At 44.2% G+C, this 14561-nt stretch overlaps 1 protein-coding gene and 1 long non-coding RNA gene across 3 annotated transcripts in view; one reads left to right on the top strand and one right to left on the bottom strand.

Annotated features, from left to right (window-relative positions):
• Window positions 1-14344, top strand: part of LOC115073255 — a 32191-nt gene extending 17847 nt beyond the window's left edge. Inside the window, exon 2 of the long non-coding RNA XR_003851959.1 lies at window positions 14048-14344. This is a non-coding gene — a long non-coding RNA (uncharacterized LOC115073255). The remainder of the gene's footprint in view (window positions 1-14047) is intronic.
• Window positions 1-14561, bottom strand: part of RPH3A (rabphilin 3A) — a 327862-nt gene that overhangs the window by 17121 nt on the left and 296180 nt on the right. For both annotated transcript variants that reach the window (XM_029571543.1, XM_029571542.1), the window contains exon 20: window positions 10223-10304. In XM_029571543.1, the coding sequence (XP_029427403.1) occupies window positions 10223-10304 (82 nt within the window). The remainder of the gene's footprint in view (window positions 1-10222; window positions 10305-14561) is intronic.

Genomic DNA, 14561 nt, shown 5'->3' with positions numbered 1-14561 from the left:
GGTGTGAAATTTCCAAGAAGAGTGAGATTTGTAAATATTTTCCTATTTTTAAAAATAAAGCTGATCACACATTTAAAAGGCAGTCACAAATGTAAGGTGACAGGCTACCAAAAACCTTGCTTTCAGGAATAGTTTGATTTAGGCTGGGAGTCACTGACAATTTAGTAAGGTGAATTGTTATTGGCCAAGGACAGGTTTAAATCAGACTGGGGGTTGCTGAATTTGTCAACATGATGTACGATATATTTTGTCTGCTATTATGAAATATATTTTTTTTTATTGTAAGGAAGCTTTGTTAATAAATCTTGGTGACTTATATCTGCCTAACAGTGTGGATTACTTTTGTTGTATTTAGTGTGGGATGGGCCTTGAGATAAGAACATAAGAATATGCCATACTGGGGCAGACCAAGGGTCAGATCAAGGGTCCATCAAGCCCAGCATCCTGTTTCCAACAGTGGCCAATCCAGGCCATAAGAACCTGACAAGTACCCAAAAACTAAGTCTATTCCATGTTACCGTTGCTAGTAATAGCAGTGGCTATTTTCAAAGTCAACTTAATTAATAGCAGGTAATGGACTTCTCCTCCAAGAACTTATCCAATCCTTTTTTAAACACAGGTACACTAACTGCACTGACCACATCCTCTGGCAACAAATTCCAGAGTTTAATTGTGCATTGAGTGAAAAAGAACTTCCTCCGATTAGTTTTAAATGTGCCACATGCTAACTTCATGGAGTGCCCCCCAGTCTTTCTATTATCCGAAAGAGTAAAAAACAGATTCACATTTAACCGTTCTAGACCTCGCATGATTTTAAACACCTCTATCATATCCCTCCTCAGCCGTCTCTTCTCCAAGCTGAAAAGTCCTAACCTCTTTCCTCATAGGGGAGCTGTTCCATTCCCTTTATCATTTTGGTAGCCCTTCTCTGGACCTTCTCCATCGCAATTATATCTTTTTTGAGATGCGGTGACCAGAATTGTACACAATATTCAAGATGCGGTCTCACCATGGAGCGATACAGAGGCATTATGACATTTTCCGTTTTATTCACCATTCCCTTTCTAATAGTTCCCAACATTCACGATTACCAATTTAACCCAAGGACCCTCTTCGCCTATGTCAAAGACCTTACCAACCCCATCCAAAATGACAATACGCCAAACTCCAGCAACATCTCCAGTGAAAAACTAGCACAATTCTTCAAGGATAAAGTCAACAACATCATTGCCAAGATTCCCCAAACCCACAATGACTTAATTGACACCCCCCCTCCTATCCACTCATGGTCACAATTCACTCCCGTTGCTACCACAGAAATTGAACCTATCATCAGAAAAACCAACCCTGCATCCCACCCCTTAGACCCCATCCCCATCCAAACCCTAAAACTCATCAGAGAGATTATTGTCAAACCAATAACCTACATCATCAACCTATCCCTAGAACAAGGAATCTTCCCAGAAAAACTCAAAAACGCCATCATCAAACCAATCATCAAAAAGCCTCAACTCGACAAATCCGACCCAGCAAACTACAGACCAGTCTCCAACCTCCCATTCCTAGCAAAAATCATCGAAAAAACAGTCAACAATCAACTCACAGACCACCTTGAAACCTTTAATGTTCTTCAGCCTGCACAACATGGTTTCAGAAAACTCTTCAGCACTGAAACCCTCCTCCTCTCCCTCACCGATACCATCCTCAAAGGCCGTGACAAAGGCAAATCGTTCCTCCTGATACTTCTTGATATATCAGCCGCCTTCGACACCATCAATCACAGAACACTCCTCACCAGACTTAAAGAAATTGGTCTCCAAGACACCACAATCAAGTGGTTCAAATCCTACCTCTCAAACAGATCTTACATCGTCAAGATGAACTCATCTGAATCCTCACAAGTGCCCCTCACTCATGGAGTCCCACAAGGTTCTTCCCTATCATCAACCCTCTTCAACATATACCTCATCCCACTATGCAAATACCTATCAGAGGCAAACCTCACCTACTTTGTCTATGCAGACGACATACAAATATTACTCCCCATAAACAACTCCATTCAACTCACTATGGAAAAATGGAACAAACTCAGCTCAAACTTATCCCATTTACTATCTCAATTATCACTATGTCTCAACCAAGCCAAAACAGAAATCATTCACATCCACGATGACCATCCCTCCTATCCACTCATGTGCACCCCCTCTGACCACCCAGGAAACTCAATCAACCCGGGAGTGCCACAAATCTCACAAACCTCACTCACGCCGTCCACAAGAAACCTAGGCGTAACAATTGACAGCCAACTCAACTTTAAACGACACATCTCCAATACAATCAAAGATGGATTCTTCAAACTGCAGACACTAAAAAAACTCAAACCCCTTCTCCAAGAGCACGATTTCCGAACAGTCCTCCAATCAATTATCTTGTCAAGACTCGACTACTGCAACTCCCTCCTCCTCGGACTACCAGAAATACACATCAAACCCCTCCAAGTTCTACAGAATGCTGCCGCCAGAATCATCTCTAACAACAAAAAATCCCCTCACATCACACCCTCGCTCAAAGAACTCCACTGGCTACCCATTACACAAAGAATCCAGTATAAAACCCTCACCCTCATGCACAAAAAAATAAACAACAACAAAATGGACTGGCTAAACAACGGAATACAACCTTACCCCACTCAAAGAACTCTCAGATCCACCAACACTGGACTCCTAGCCGTCCCCAATCTCAAAGCTGCACACCTCAACGTCACCCGCAAACGAGCCATAACAATAGCGGGCCCCACCTTATGGAACACCCTCCCCACCTGTCTCAGAAACGAACCTTCACTGCAAGTCTTCAAAAAACACCTCAAAACATGGCTATTTTTAAAAGCTTTCCCACCCGACACATAACCCGCCCAATCGCACCATCCACTCCATGCCCCCCTCCACAAGCATCTCGCCCCACACCTTTCCCTCCCTACACAAGCATCTCCCACCACCCTTTCCCTCCCTATCACTACCTTCCTCCCACACATCCCTTTCTCTCCCCTCCCCCCTCTACACTCCCTGCTCTCCTTACCATAATTTATCCTCATCAACAAGCCATTTATGTACATATGTTATATACTATAGTCTAATGTTCCATGTACTCCTGTTAGTTCTGTTACAACTTGTTATATTTATTACCATGTTATAATGTAAAATATTCTTGTTATATTTATTACATGTTATAATGTAAAATATTCTTATATCTATTTAATACCATGTTATAATGTAAAATAGGGCTGTTACCACCCTATTCCTTTAGTTATCTGGAAACCGATGTGATATCTCGATCGAATGTCGGTATACAAAATAAATAAATAAATAAATAAAAATAAATTCTGTTTGCTTTTTTGACTGCCGCAGCACACTGAACTGACGATTATCAGGGTAGTCTCTCACATCAAATTAGGGGAAGAGATTTGGGGGCGGATTTAGGACAATTCACCAGTGTTTCTTCCCTAGTAGTTTACAAATACATGTAATATAATCCTTCTCCTGAAGGGTATATAGCTACAGTACCTTTAGATGAGGTTATAAGTTCTTTTCTTCATCTAAAATACTTAATACTATCCACAGGAGTTTCCCAGTCAATAAAGACTCTACCAGCATTTAAAAAGCCACCTTTTCTCTTGCCTTTGAATACTGTTCATTCTCCTTCTTCAAAGCTTTTGTCAACTCTGCCTCTCCTCACTGTTTTCACTCTCTTGATGATATTTTGTATTAATGTTGTTGTATTTTCCACATCAACAATAATGCATTATGACATACGGGTGTTTGAAGAATGCTGCATAAAATTGTGTTGTGTGTTGTGCCTATAGAAATAAAAGTAGATTTTAAAAGGGCCGCGTGTGCACCCATAAACGCATACCTTGCCATGCACAAAAATATGCACTATTTTATAACCTACATGCATAGGCTATAAAATACTCTTCACACGCGCATGTCTATAGCTGTACACACATAACGTAGCACGAAATTTTGCTACAGCTCCCTGTTAGGTACAGGAGTCTGCTGAAGAGAGAGAGAGAGAGATTTGAATTTTACAATGGATACCTCTGAATGTGTCTGTAACAACCCCCTAACCCCAACACATCTCCCAAAAACTCACCCCAAATGAAAGTGCCCCCTTACAATGGCCAATATATAGACTGAACCCTATAAAGAATCTATCTCTCTCTCTCCCTTCCCCTGTTCAGCAGACTCTTGCACCTAATAGAACTGTAGTAAAGTGCTACGCATAACATATGTGCACTAACTGAGGAAAATGGAGAAATTGCTTACCTGATAATTTCGTTTTCCTTAGTGTAGACAGATGGACTCAGGACCAATGGGTATAGTGTACTCCTGATAACAGTTGGAGACGGATCAGATTTCAATCTAACGTCAGCCCTAGTACATATACCCCTGCAGGAAGTGCAGCTCCTCAGTATTCTCCTCAAAAAGCATTGTGGATATATGCATGACTGACTAATTTGAATAACTTGGATAACTTGATAACTTGGATAACTTAATTAATTTGAACCGGTTGAATTGGTTATAGCTGGAGACCGCCAGTGCCCTCAACCGGGAAACATCGACACCCGGTAGGATGGGTGTACTAGCTGAAGGGAAGCATGGCTTACCTGTGAATTACTCACTCCCGGGGATGTCACCCGAGAATTCCATGAGTAACGGCAGCAGTGGGTGGGATGCTGAATCCACCTGTCTACACTAAGGAAAACGAAATTATCAGGTAAGTAATTTCTACATTTCCTAGCGTGTAGCAGATGGACTCAGGACCAATGGGATGTATAAAAGCTACTCCTGAACCGGGTGGGAGGCTGCCTGTGAACCACTTAGTACTGCCCTTGCAAATGCTGTGTCCTCCTGAGCCTGAACATCTAGGTGGTAAAAGCTGGAGAAGGTGTGGATGGAGGACCATGTCGCCGCCCTGCAGATCTCGGCGGTTGACAGCATCTAGGTTTCCGCCCAGGACACTGCCTGGGCTCTAGTAGAATGGGCCTTGACTTGTAAAGGCAGTGGCTTGCGTGCTTCAACGTAGGCCGCCTCGATGACTTCTTTGATCCAGCAGGCTATGGTTGCTTGCAAGGCTGCTTCCCCTTTCTCCTTCCCGCTGTGAAGGACGAATAGATGGTCCGTCTTTCATATGGATTCCGACCTTTCCAGGTATCAGACTAGGAGCCTACCGACGTTGAGATGGCGTAGACTTCAAGCATCTTCCGAATTCTTATGCTCATCTGACGATGGTAGCGAGATAGTTTGGTTGAGATGGAAGTGAGACACCACTTTGGGGAGGAACGACTGAACTGTGCATAACTGGATGATTCCCGGGGTGAGTCTGAAGAATGGTTCTCGGCAGGACAGTGCTTGTAGCTCGGATATACGACGGGCCGAACAGACTGCCAGCAAGAAGGCTGTCTTCAATGTTAATAGTCGGAGAGACAGGCCGCGGAGAGGTCTGAAGGAGGTTCCTGCTAGGAAATCTAGGACCAGGTTGAGGTTCCAAAGAGGCACCGGCCATTTTAGGGGTAGTCTGATCTACTTGACTCCTTTCAGAAAGCGGGAGACATCCGGGTGAGAGGCTATGCTGCCGCTCTCACTCTTGGTTCCATAGTATGACAATGCGGCCACCTGTACCTTGATGGAGTTGAGAGACAGTCCCTTCTGTAGGCCATTCTGCAGGAATTCCAAAATCGCAGGAATTTTGACTGAGCGTGGTATGATGTCGCGGTCCTTGCACCAGGCTTCGAATGCTCTCCAAATCCTTATGTACGTTAGGGATGTGGAGAACATGCGTGCTCGGAGTAGGGTGTCAATTACTGCCCCCGAGTATCCACTCTTCCTTAAGCGAGTCCTCTCAATGGCCAGACCGTAAGAGAGAATCGAGCTGGCTCCTCGTGGAGAATAGGGCCCTGTTGGAGCAGGTCTCTGTGTGGAGGTAGCAGAAGGGGGCCCCCTGTCAGCAGTCTTTGCATGTCTGCGTACCACGGTCTTCTTGGCCAGTCCGGGGCCACTAGAAGTACTGGTCACCTGTGGTGTTCTATCTTGTGGATGACTGCGCCCAATAGGGGCCACGGCGGGAAGGCATATAACAGAGTCTCCCTATGGCCAGGTCTGTACCAGGGTATTGATTCCCTGGGACTGGGGTTCCCGGCTGCGGCTAAAGAAACTGGGCACTTGAGCGTTGGACCAGTTTGCCAGGAGGTCCATGGTTGGTGTTCCCCCACGGTTTACTATCAATTGAAATGCTTTGGTCGATAGCTTCTATTCTCCCTGGTCTAGACTTTCTCTGCTGAGATAATCCGCAGCAACGTTGTCTTTCCCGGCGATGTGGACGGCCGAGATCTCTTGAAGATTCGCTTCCGCCCATGACATTAGGAGGTCTATTTCCAGGGACACCTGTTGGCTTCTGGTTCCTCCCTGACGGTTGATATAGGCCACTGTTGTGGCGTTATCCGACATTACTCTGACCGCTTTGTCTCGGAGTCTGAACTGAAGGCAGGCTAGTCTGACTGCCCGGGCTTCTAGGCGATTGATGTTCCATCCTGACTCTTCTTTGTTCCATTGCCCTTGGGCGGTTAGCTCCTGGCAGTGTGCGCCCCATCCTCGTAGGCTGGCATCAGTGGTGAGCAGGATCCAGGTTGGTGAGGATAGTCTTGTTCCCTGGCTCAGATGCCCTTCTTGTAGCCACCATCGTAGTTGGGCCCGAACTCTGTCTGGGAGCTGAAGATGTACGGTGTAGTTCTGGGACAGTGGATTCCATCGTGATAGTAGTGAGCGTTGTAGGGGGCTCGTGAGCTTGTGCCTATGGCACTACTTCCAGTGTGGATGCCATGAGGCCGAGGACTTGTAGGTAATCCCATGCTGTGGGGCGAAGTTCGCTCAACAGGGTTCGTAACTGGGTCATCAGTTTTGATCTCCTTGTCGGTGCCAGGATGACCTTGTCTTGTTTGGTGTTGAACCGGACTCCCAAGTATTCTAGAGATTGGGAGGGCTGCAGGCAGCTCTTATTTGTGTTGACCACTCACCTGAGGCTCTCCAGTAGAGTTTTGACTCTGTTGGTTACCTGGTGGCTTTCCTTTGGGGATTTCGCCCTGATCAGCCAATCGTCTAGATAAGGGTGCACGAGGATTCCTTCCTTCCCCAGTGTTGCTGCCACCACCACTATGATCTTGGTGAACGTCCGAGGTGCAGTGACTAATCCGAATGGTAGTGCCCGGAACTGGTAGTGACGATCCAGGATCGAGAAGCGTAGAAAACGCTGATGCTCTTGATGGATCGGAATGTGTAGGTAGGCTTCCGACAGATCCAGGGATGTAAGGAACTCCCCCAGTTGTATCGCCCTTATTACCGAGCGTAGGGTTTCCATGCGGAAGCGAGGAATCTTCAGGTCTTGAGGTCCAGGATGGGTCTGAACGTTCCTTCTTTCTTGGGGATGTTAAAATAGATGGAATAATGTCCAGTATTTAGCCTCTAAGGCTAGCAATCTGGTCGGTGTAGCTTCCACTGCCATGCTCTTGGAAGGGTCGTGGCAGGGGGATTCCACAAACTTGTCTGGAGGGAGGTGGTGGAAATCCAGGTAATATCCCTCTCAAATGATGGATAGAACCCACTTGTCCGAAGTTATCTCGACCCATCTTTGGTAGAATAGGGCAAGGCTTCCCCCTATGGCTTCTTCCTTTGGACGGGTCGGCTGATTTTCATTGTGGGGTGCAGCTGGGGCCTGGGCCCGAGCTGGCTCCCCTTTTGTTGTGCTTGTTCCGAAAGGACTGGCTTCGGCCTGCGGGACGGGCCGCTTGATATGTGCTTCTATATGGGTTGAAGCGCTGTGATCCTCTGCCACTGGAGGTTCGGGGGAAGGATCGCTGGTTTCTCTTAATCCTGTCCTCCAGTAGCCACGGCAGTGGGGACTTGCCCCATTTGTTGGCTAGCTTCTCTAATTCGCTTTCAAAACAGGAGTGTTCCCTTGAAGGGCATCCTTGAGTCTCGTTTTGGAGGATGCGTCGGCCGACCAGTTTCGAGCCAGATTTGTCTTCTGGCTGCCAAGGCAGATGACACTCCTCTAGCTGTGGTGCGCACCAGATCAGTAGCGGCGTCCGCGAGGAATGATACTGCTGGTTCCAGGGCTTCGGAGACCGGAGACTTTTAAATAGATTTCTACTTTACCTTGTCTCGGCGCTTCCCAGTCTCGTTCCAAGCGGTCTCCAGCTGCGGGGGGAGAGGGAAAATACCTTCACTGCCGCACTCGAAGTTGCACCCGCTGCCGCTCAGCCTCACCCGATGTCGGGGGCTAGGTCCCCGCCGAGGGTTGGCCACCGGACTGAGGCTTACCTCCAAGGAATCGCGGAAATCACCTCGGGAATTCTCAACTGGTGGAGGGACCTAATGGGTGTCACCACAGGAGAGCAGGGCTCGTCTGTAGAGGTAAGATTTCTTCTTATTTTGGTTTTCTTTGGTAAATTTATTCTAACGCTGTGTGAGCTAGAGTCCCTATGGAGACGGAAAATACTGAGGAGCTGCACTTCCTGCAGGGGTATATGTACAAGGGCTGACGTCAGATTGAAATCTGATCCGTCTCCAACTGCTATCAGGAGTACACTAAACCCATTGGTCCTGAGTCCATATGCTACACGCTAGGAAATTTGGAATTATGCGCGACAGTCCTGGCCCCACCTCTGGAACTCCCAAGCCCTGCTCCTTTTCCGCCTTTTTCTGGGCACGTGTACCTCAATGTACGCACACCCTTCCCGGCTATTTAAAATTTGCATAAGTGGCTCGAGTACATCTTTAACACGGTCATTCATCAAAATGCGTTAGAGCCCTATCAGCTGCGATAACGCCATAATGCAGGCATTATCGCATTGCGAGCTGACCATGCAAATTTCCGATATGTATTCAAGTGGGCGGATTGTGGGAGGAGTTTGGGTGAAGTAAATGAAAATGAGAAGTGCTAATGCTGTATGCAATAGCACAACATATGCGTTCTGCATGCTATCATGGGATATAATGCTGGAAATAATTACACCTTTTTTCCTAGTGTTATGCCTGCGATAGCTATGCATTGTGCCTGAAACAAGATTTTTCGCAAATCCCATTTCAGGCAGGGAGTGGAGTGGAGTAGAGAGAGAGAGAGAGCGCCTCTGGGGTGACACACATATTAGTCATCTATTTATACCGTTATAGGAGGGTCATTTAGTAACTCAAGGTGAGGTTTTGGTGATAAGTCTAGGGTTTGGGGGGTCAGTTTTATAAGCACAGTCGGATGTACAAACAGCACAATACACATCATTGAAGATTTAATGTGATTTGGAATGAGGAAAGATACACAAAGATGAGATTTCTACAATGTACTCTCAGCCTAGCTTGAAAGCACCCTGTGAAGTGAAAATATCGTGGGTGTGATAAATTTAATGTGCGTAGCAGTAACTCAAAAATTTCTCTAAACACGCCCTATTATTTATTTATTTTTATCGCGGGTGTTATTCATATGAAATTTATAACATTTTGATGAATCTAGGGGTCAGTGAGATAAGTCATGTTGTTGCCATGTTAGTTAACTTTAAGATGTGGAAATGGTGTCACTTGATACACTCCTTTCTCCAGAGTAGATGAAAATCATCATATCGTTATTTATTTATTTTTATATACCGACATTCGATATGGAATATCACATCGGTTTACAGTGTAACTCATGGAATAATATGACAACGGTGTCTTATTATTTTTACATAGTAACAGAATAGCTTATTTAACAATAGCTTACTGGTAGCACAAGTCAGGCATGGAAGTATTAAGAGCTGTAATAATAAATTTGTGAGACTGGATTGGTACCCTACATACCCAAGTTCACGAGTGAGGTCCATACACAGTGGGGTGAGGGGACATGTATGTAAAAAAAATGTTTTGCATTTATTTTTGTTTAGTTTTTCACCTCTGTTTTATTCATTTCATTTTTTTTAGCTTATACTAAAAACGAGAATCCAGAAATTATATTTTGTTATTTTTTTGTGTCATTCCGGATGGGAAGAGAGACAAAATGATACAAATACTGTTGATATTTTTCTGTTTTGAAACAGCACAAACCCATTTGGGGACACCACCCCTGAGCAGATTTTCTACACCACTGTACTTATACAGCAATCCGTTTTCACCTCCCGCCATAAACAGTGGAACTTGCTTACCTCATTGAATTCCGGATTCAAAGTCTTCTTTTTTATCTGTGTCTTCTGTTTAGACTTTTTCCCCATGTCAGGCTTCAGCCACCTAAAAAGCAGTGTAAATTTAACTAAGACCCCAATATTTAAAATATTTGAGGCACCTGCAGTCAGGAGCCGAATTTAAGAGCCTTAATTTTCAGCTGAAAATAAGCTTCTAAATTCAAATGTAGTTGTCTTAAAATTGAGACACCTAAAATTAGGCTTGTTATATCTATTCTACCTCAGCTAGGCACACCTAACTTCACTCCTCTGACCATCTACGCCTAAATTTAAGGGCCTTGTGATTGACAAAGCCTATATTTAGATGTTCAGAAAATGCAAATTGTTAAACTGAAAAATCAAGGCATGTAAGGCATCTAAACAGTTTAGAAACTGGCCTATTAATATTCAAGCATGTTTAATAGCTACTACTACAGGTTTTGAAAAATAAGGATGATTTCCTAGACTAGGAAAGTCTCAGAATAATTCCAAAATGACTTGGAAAATTAATGGCTCGTATGGAAAAACAAAGCCCAGTTCTTTTTGCTGAATTTTTAAATTAGATCTTAGAGTAATTGAATTAAATACAATTTATTCAACAATTATAGCAAAGCATTTTATGATAATACAGCCATAATTGAAAAATATTTAAAATGCACTGAATTGCAAATGAGGCTTGAACTGTAAGTGGCCAAATTTTCAAACTCTAAGCTCCTAACTTGAAGTTAAGCTCCCAAATTGGCTCTTTTGAAAATTTACTGGAGCCAAGAGCCTAAAATTTAGGTTCCTAGTTTCGTTAGGACCCTAAGTTTGGTGAGTGGCTACGGAGATGGCATTTGAATGAGGAAACAAAGCTAGGAGTTTAGCACTGATTTTCAGAACTAGACACCTATTAAGGGGTAGATTTTAAAAGGAGTGCGCACACTTCCATCTCCACATGGTTCCTGGCGAGCATATGTTATAAAATCCGTTGGCTGTGCGCAAGTGTGGGCGCTGTGCGCAGGGGGGTGAATTTTAGTAAATTACGCGCAGTGACACAGTCAGGCCTTCCCCAGTTCCTTCCCAGTCTACTCCTTAGATTTAAAATGCATAGATTCCAATTAAGGAGCAGACTGGAAGGGAACATTCCTATCCCTAACCCTACTCTTCCTACCTTTTCCCCTCTCCACCCCGATCCCTAACCTAACACTAACTATCTCCATTTTTTTTTTTTTACTTACTGCTCCATCAGAGCAGAAGCAACTTCCGCGCACTGGCCGGTTGCCGGCGCGCGCTTCCCCGGAACAGCGGCTAATGGCCACTCTCCCAGCCGGCCTCCGTCCCGCCCAGAGCACACATCCCAGCCCGCCCCTTTTTCAGGGCCCGGCATTTGTGCGCATATCGGGACTTACACGCGTGGCTGGGCCCTTTTGAAAAATGCGCACGGCACGCACAGCGCCCGACCACGCAAGTAAGTCCTGATTTTTACAGGCGCAGCCCTTTAAAAACTCATCCATTAGGGTCCTAAATCTAGTCAATGAATAGCAAACTTAAATTTAGACTCATAGGGGTAGATTTTAATAGGTGCGCGCACACACGGACGCGCCAATTTTATAACATGCGCGTGCATGTTATAAAATTGGCGGGCTGCGTGCACATGCACGCTGGATTTTGTGATCCGCGCCCACGTGCGCTGGTTTTGTAATCCGCACATGCACGGGGGGGGCGGGGTACAGTTTCACAAATGTCGTGCAGTGACTCATCCCGGCCTTCCCCAGTTCCCTCCCAGTCCGCTCCAATTAAGGAGCGGACTTGGAGGGAACTTCCCTACCACAACCTCCCTTCCCCTCCCCCCACCCCCCTTTAAACCCTTTCTCCTACCTGTCATTATTTTTATTTTGTTGCTTACTGCTCCAACCGAGCAGTAGCAACTTGTGCGCGCGCCTTCCGACCCTTCCCCAGATCAGCGCGTAACCCCCGTTTTTTGCGCAAGCGGGGGATTTAAAATTTGGCCGCTAACTTTTAAGCTCCTAAACTTATGTGAATTTTCAGCTGAAATCTTATGCTCCTAATTTAGGAGTTCAGCTTTTTTTTTTTTTTTTTATATTGGCTCCTAAATCTTCCTTGCAGAGCTGTGATATTCAAAGTAACATCAGATATATCTCGCACATTAAGAGAGAGTTGCAGTTGGGAAACAAACTGAAGAATATCTGACGTTGTAAAGAAGTGGTTGATGCATGGTGATTGCAAGAGGGGCCTCGACATTAATGGCTCAAAAATACAGAGAAGTAGAAATGACCCACCCCATTCCTTCTCGTATGTAAGTTTAGTGCTAAACTACAGTGCTACACATGCCGAAAAAGGCAAATAAATATAGGACTTTTTAACAGCAAGTTGTTTCAGACAATTCTAAGCTGTTTTCTGTATGCACAGTACCAGACTGCTCTCTAAAACCCCCTTCCCCCTACCCTCCACTTGATCAGCCTAAGGAGTAGCTGCTGCAGAATAAGCTTTGAGTGGGCTACTGAAGCATCAAACGTGATGGAACAGAGCTCTTTGGCCAAACAGACACTATGCCCTCACCCTCCCACAGAGAAAATTTAATTTTATCCAACTATTTTCAGCTGGGAATAGCTCCAGATTTTAAATCTATGCACTTGTAAAAGGTTGGGCACATTTGAACTGGGCTAATTTTTCCACCAGGCCATGCTGAGGTACCTCCTTAGTCAAAACTGTTTCTGGACATGGAAAAAATGAGGTTAGTTTAACGTGAACCTCTGCATTCTAATGTGGGATCTTCTACGACAAAGTTGGCTAACCATGGTCAGGTTTTCAGGATATTCCTAATGAATATGCATGACAAAGATCTGATGAAGATCTGACAAAGATCATGACCTGAATTTGACTATGACCTTGTTCTTATGACATTATAGTTCACTTGTTGTTTGTTCCTATGCTTCTCTGCTCTCCTTATGGTTTTTTGTACCCCTTACCCTTCCCCTGTTACTTGTAATTTCCGTTGCTTTTGTTCCATGTAAACCGAGGTGATGTTTCGACTAACATCGGTATAAAAGACTTTTAAATAAATAAATAAATCCTCATGCACACTGCCTCAGTTTAATGAATATGTATGAAATTTGCAGATAACTAAGGCAGTGTGCATGCAAGCCCTTGAGGACTGGAACTGCCCACCCAGTTCTTAGAGATGAATGTGGAAAGGTAAAATGCTGTACAATAGATGAAGAGTTTTGCCAAAAGAAAAAAAAAAAAACTGAACATTGATTTGAACATAATCTGTTTAATGAATTACAAATTGCATATTGAACAAAAGCTCATTTTGCTTAATTTCTCAATTAATTCAGAATAACCGGTTTTCTTCCAATGCTCTCAGCAAATTATACAATGTGTATTAATTGAATCCCAAATAAAGTTTAATTTCCCAGACTGAGATGCTTGGCAGTAAATGCAGTTTTATGGCACATACAATCAATTAATTTTAAATAATTAAGAAGCTAATTTTGAAGTTTTCCTTCTAAACTGAAACTTCTGCTGGACGAGTCGAAAATAGGTTACAACCTTTTGGTTTTCTGGTGTGAGCGTTTCATGACCATGACTTGACAGTGCAGTCTGCTCAAGTGGACAGTACATGCCCCACTACTTACTGAATATTGGAATACTTTTCCCTAAGACCCTGTTGCATGTCAATAAACAGAACACTTGTGTTATTCCTGAGATGTTTCTGAGTGTTACTATTTTATTTTATTTAAATTTTGTTTTATTTAAATACTAAAATATTTGGACAATTTTTTTACTTTTTATCCTGCATCCTAGGTGAATCCCCCTGCTCAGCCCCTGAGATGAACCCTGTCCTTTCCAATTTGTCTCCGGTTACAAAGAAGTGCGTACTGGGCATAATGCATTAAAAAAAATGTTAAACTTGAGGTCAACCCAGCTGATCATGGGCAATGCTGCACCCTACCATGCAGAAAGACCCCGCTTTGGCAGGGTGAAGCTTTCATACCCCCAGTAGGAAGAGTAAGTCTCAGCTCCAAGGTGACAATTAATGGGGACGGTACCGATTTTTTAATATCCATGAATAAACCAGCTCAGTCAGCATATTGAAAACTCTTTCCTTTGTATGAGACAATCCTTTCTGAAACAGAACAGCATAACTTTATCACACATTCTGCTCCTGTTATTGACAATTAATGTCCAACATTAGGGGGGGGTCATGTCATCAGGTTCTAGAGTCTTAGTCTGTGACTCCTGGCTAAAGACTGTGGCTTTGCTGGCTGGGCTGAGTTAAGAGGGGATAAAAATAGGCAAAACCTACCCTGCTCCGCCC

This window comes from Rhinatrema bivittatum, chromosome 11 (assembly GCF_901001135.1).
Source record: "Rhinatrema bivittatum chromosome 11, aRhiBiv1.1, whole genome shotgun sequence".
NCBI lineage: Eukaryota > Metazoa > Chordata > Amphibia > Gymnophiona > Rhinatrematidae > Rhinatrema > Rhinatrema bivittatum.
This window is presented reverse-complemented; position numbering and strand designations above follow the sequence as displayed.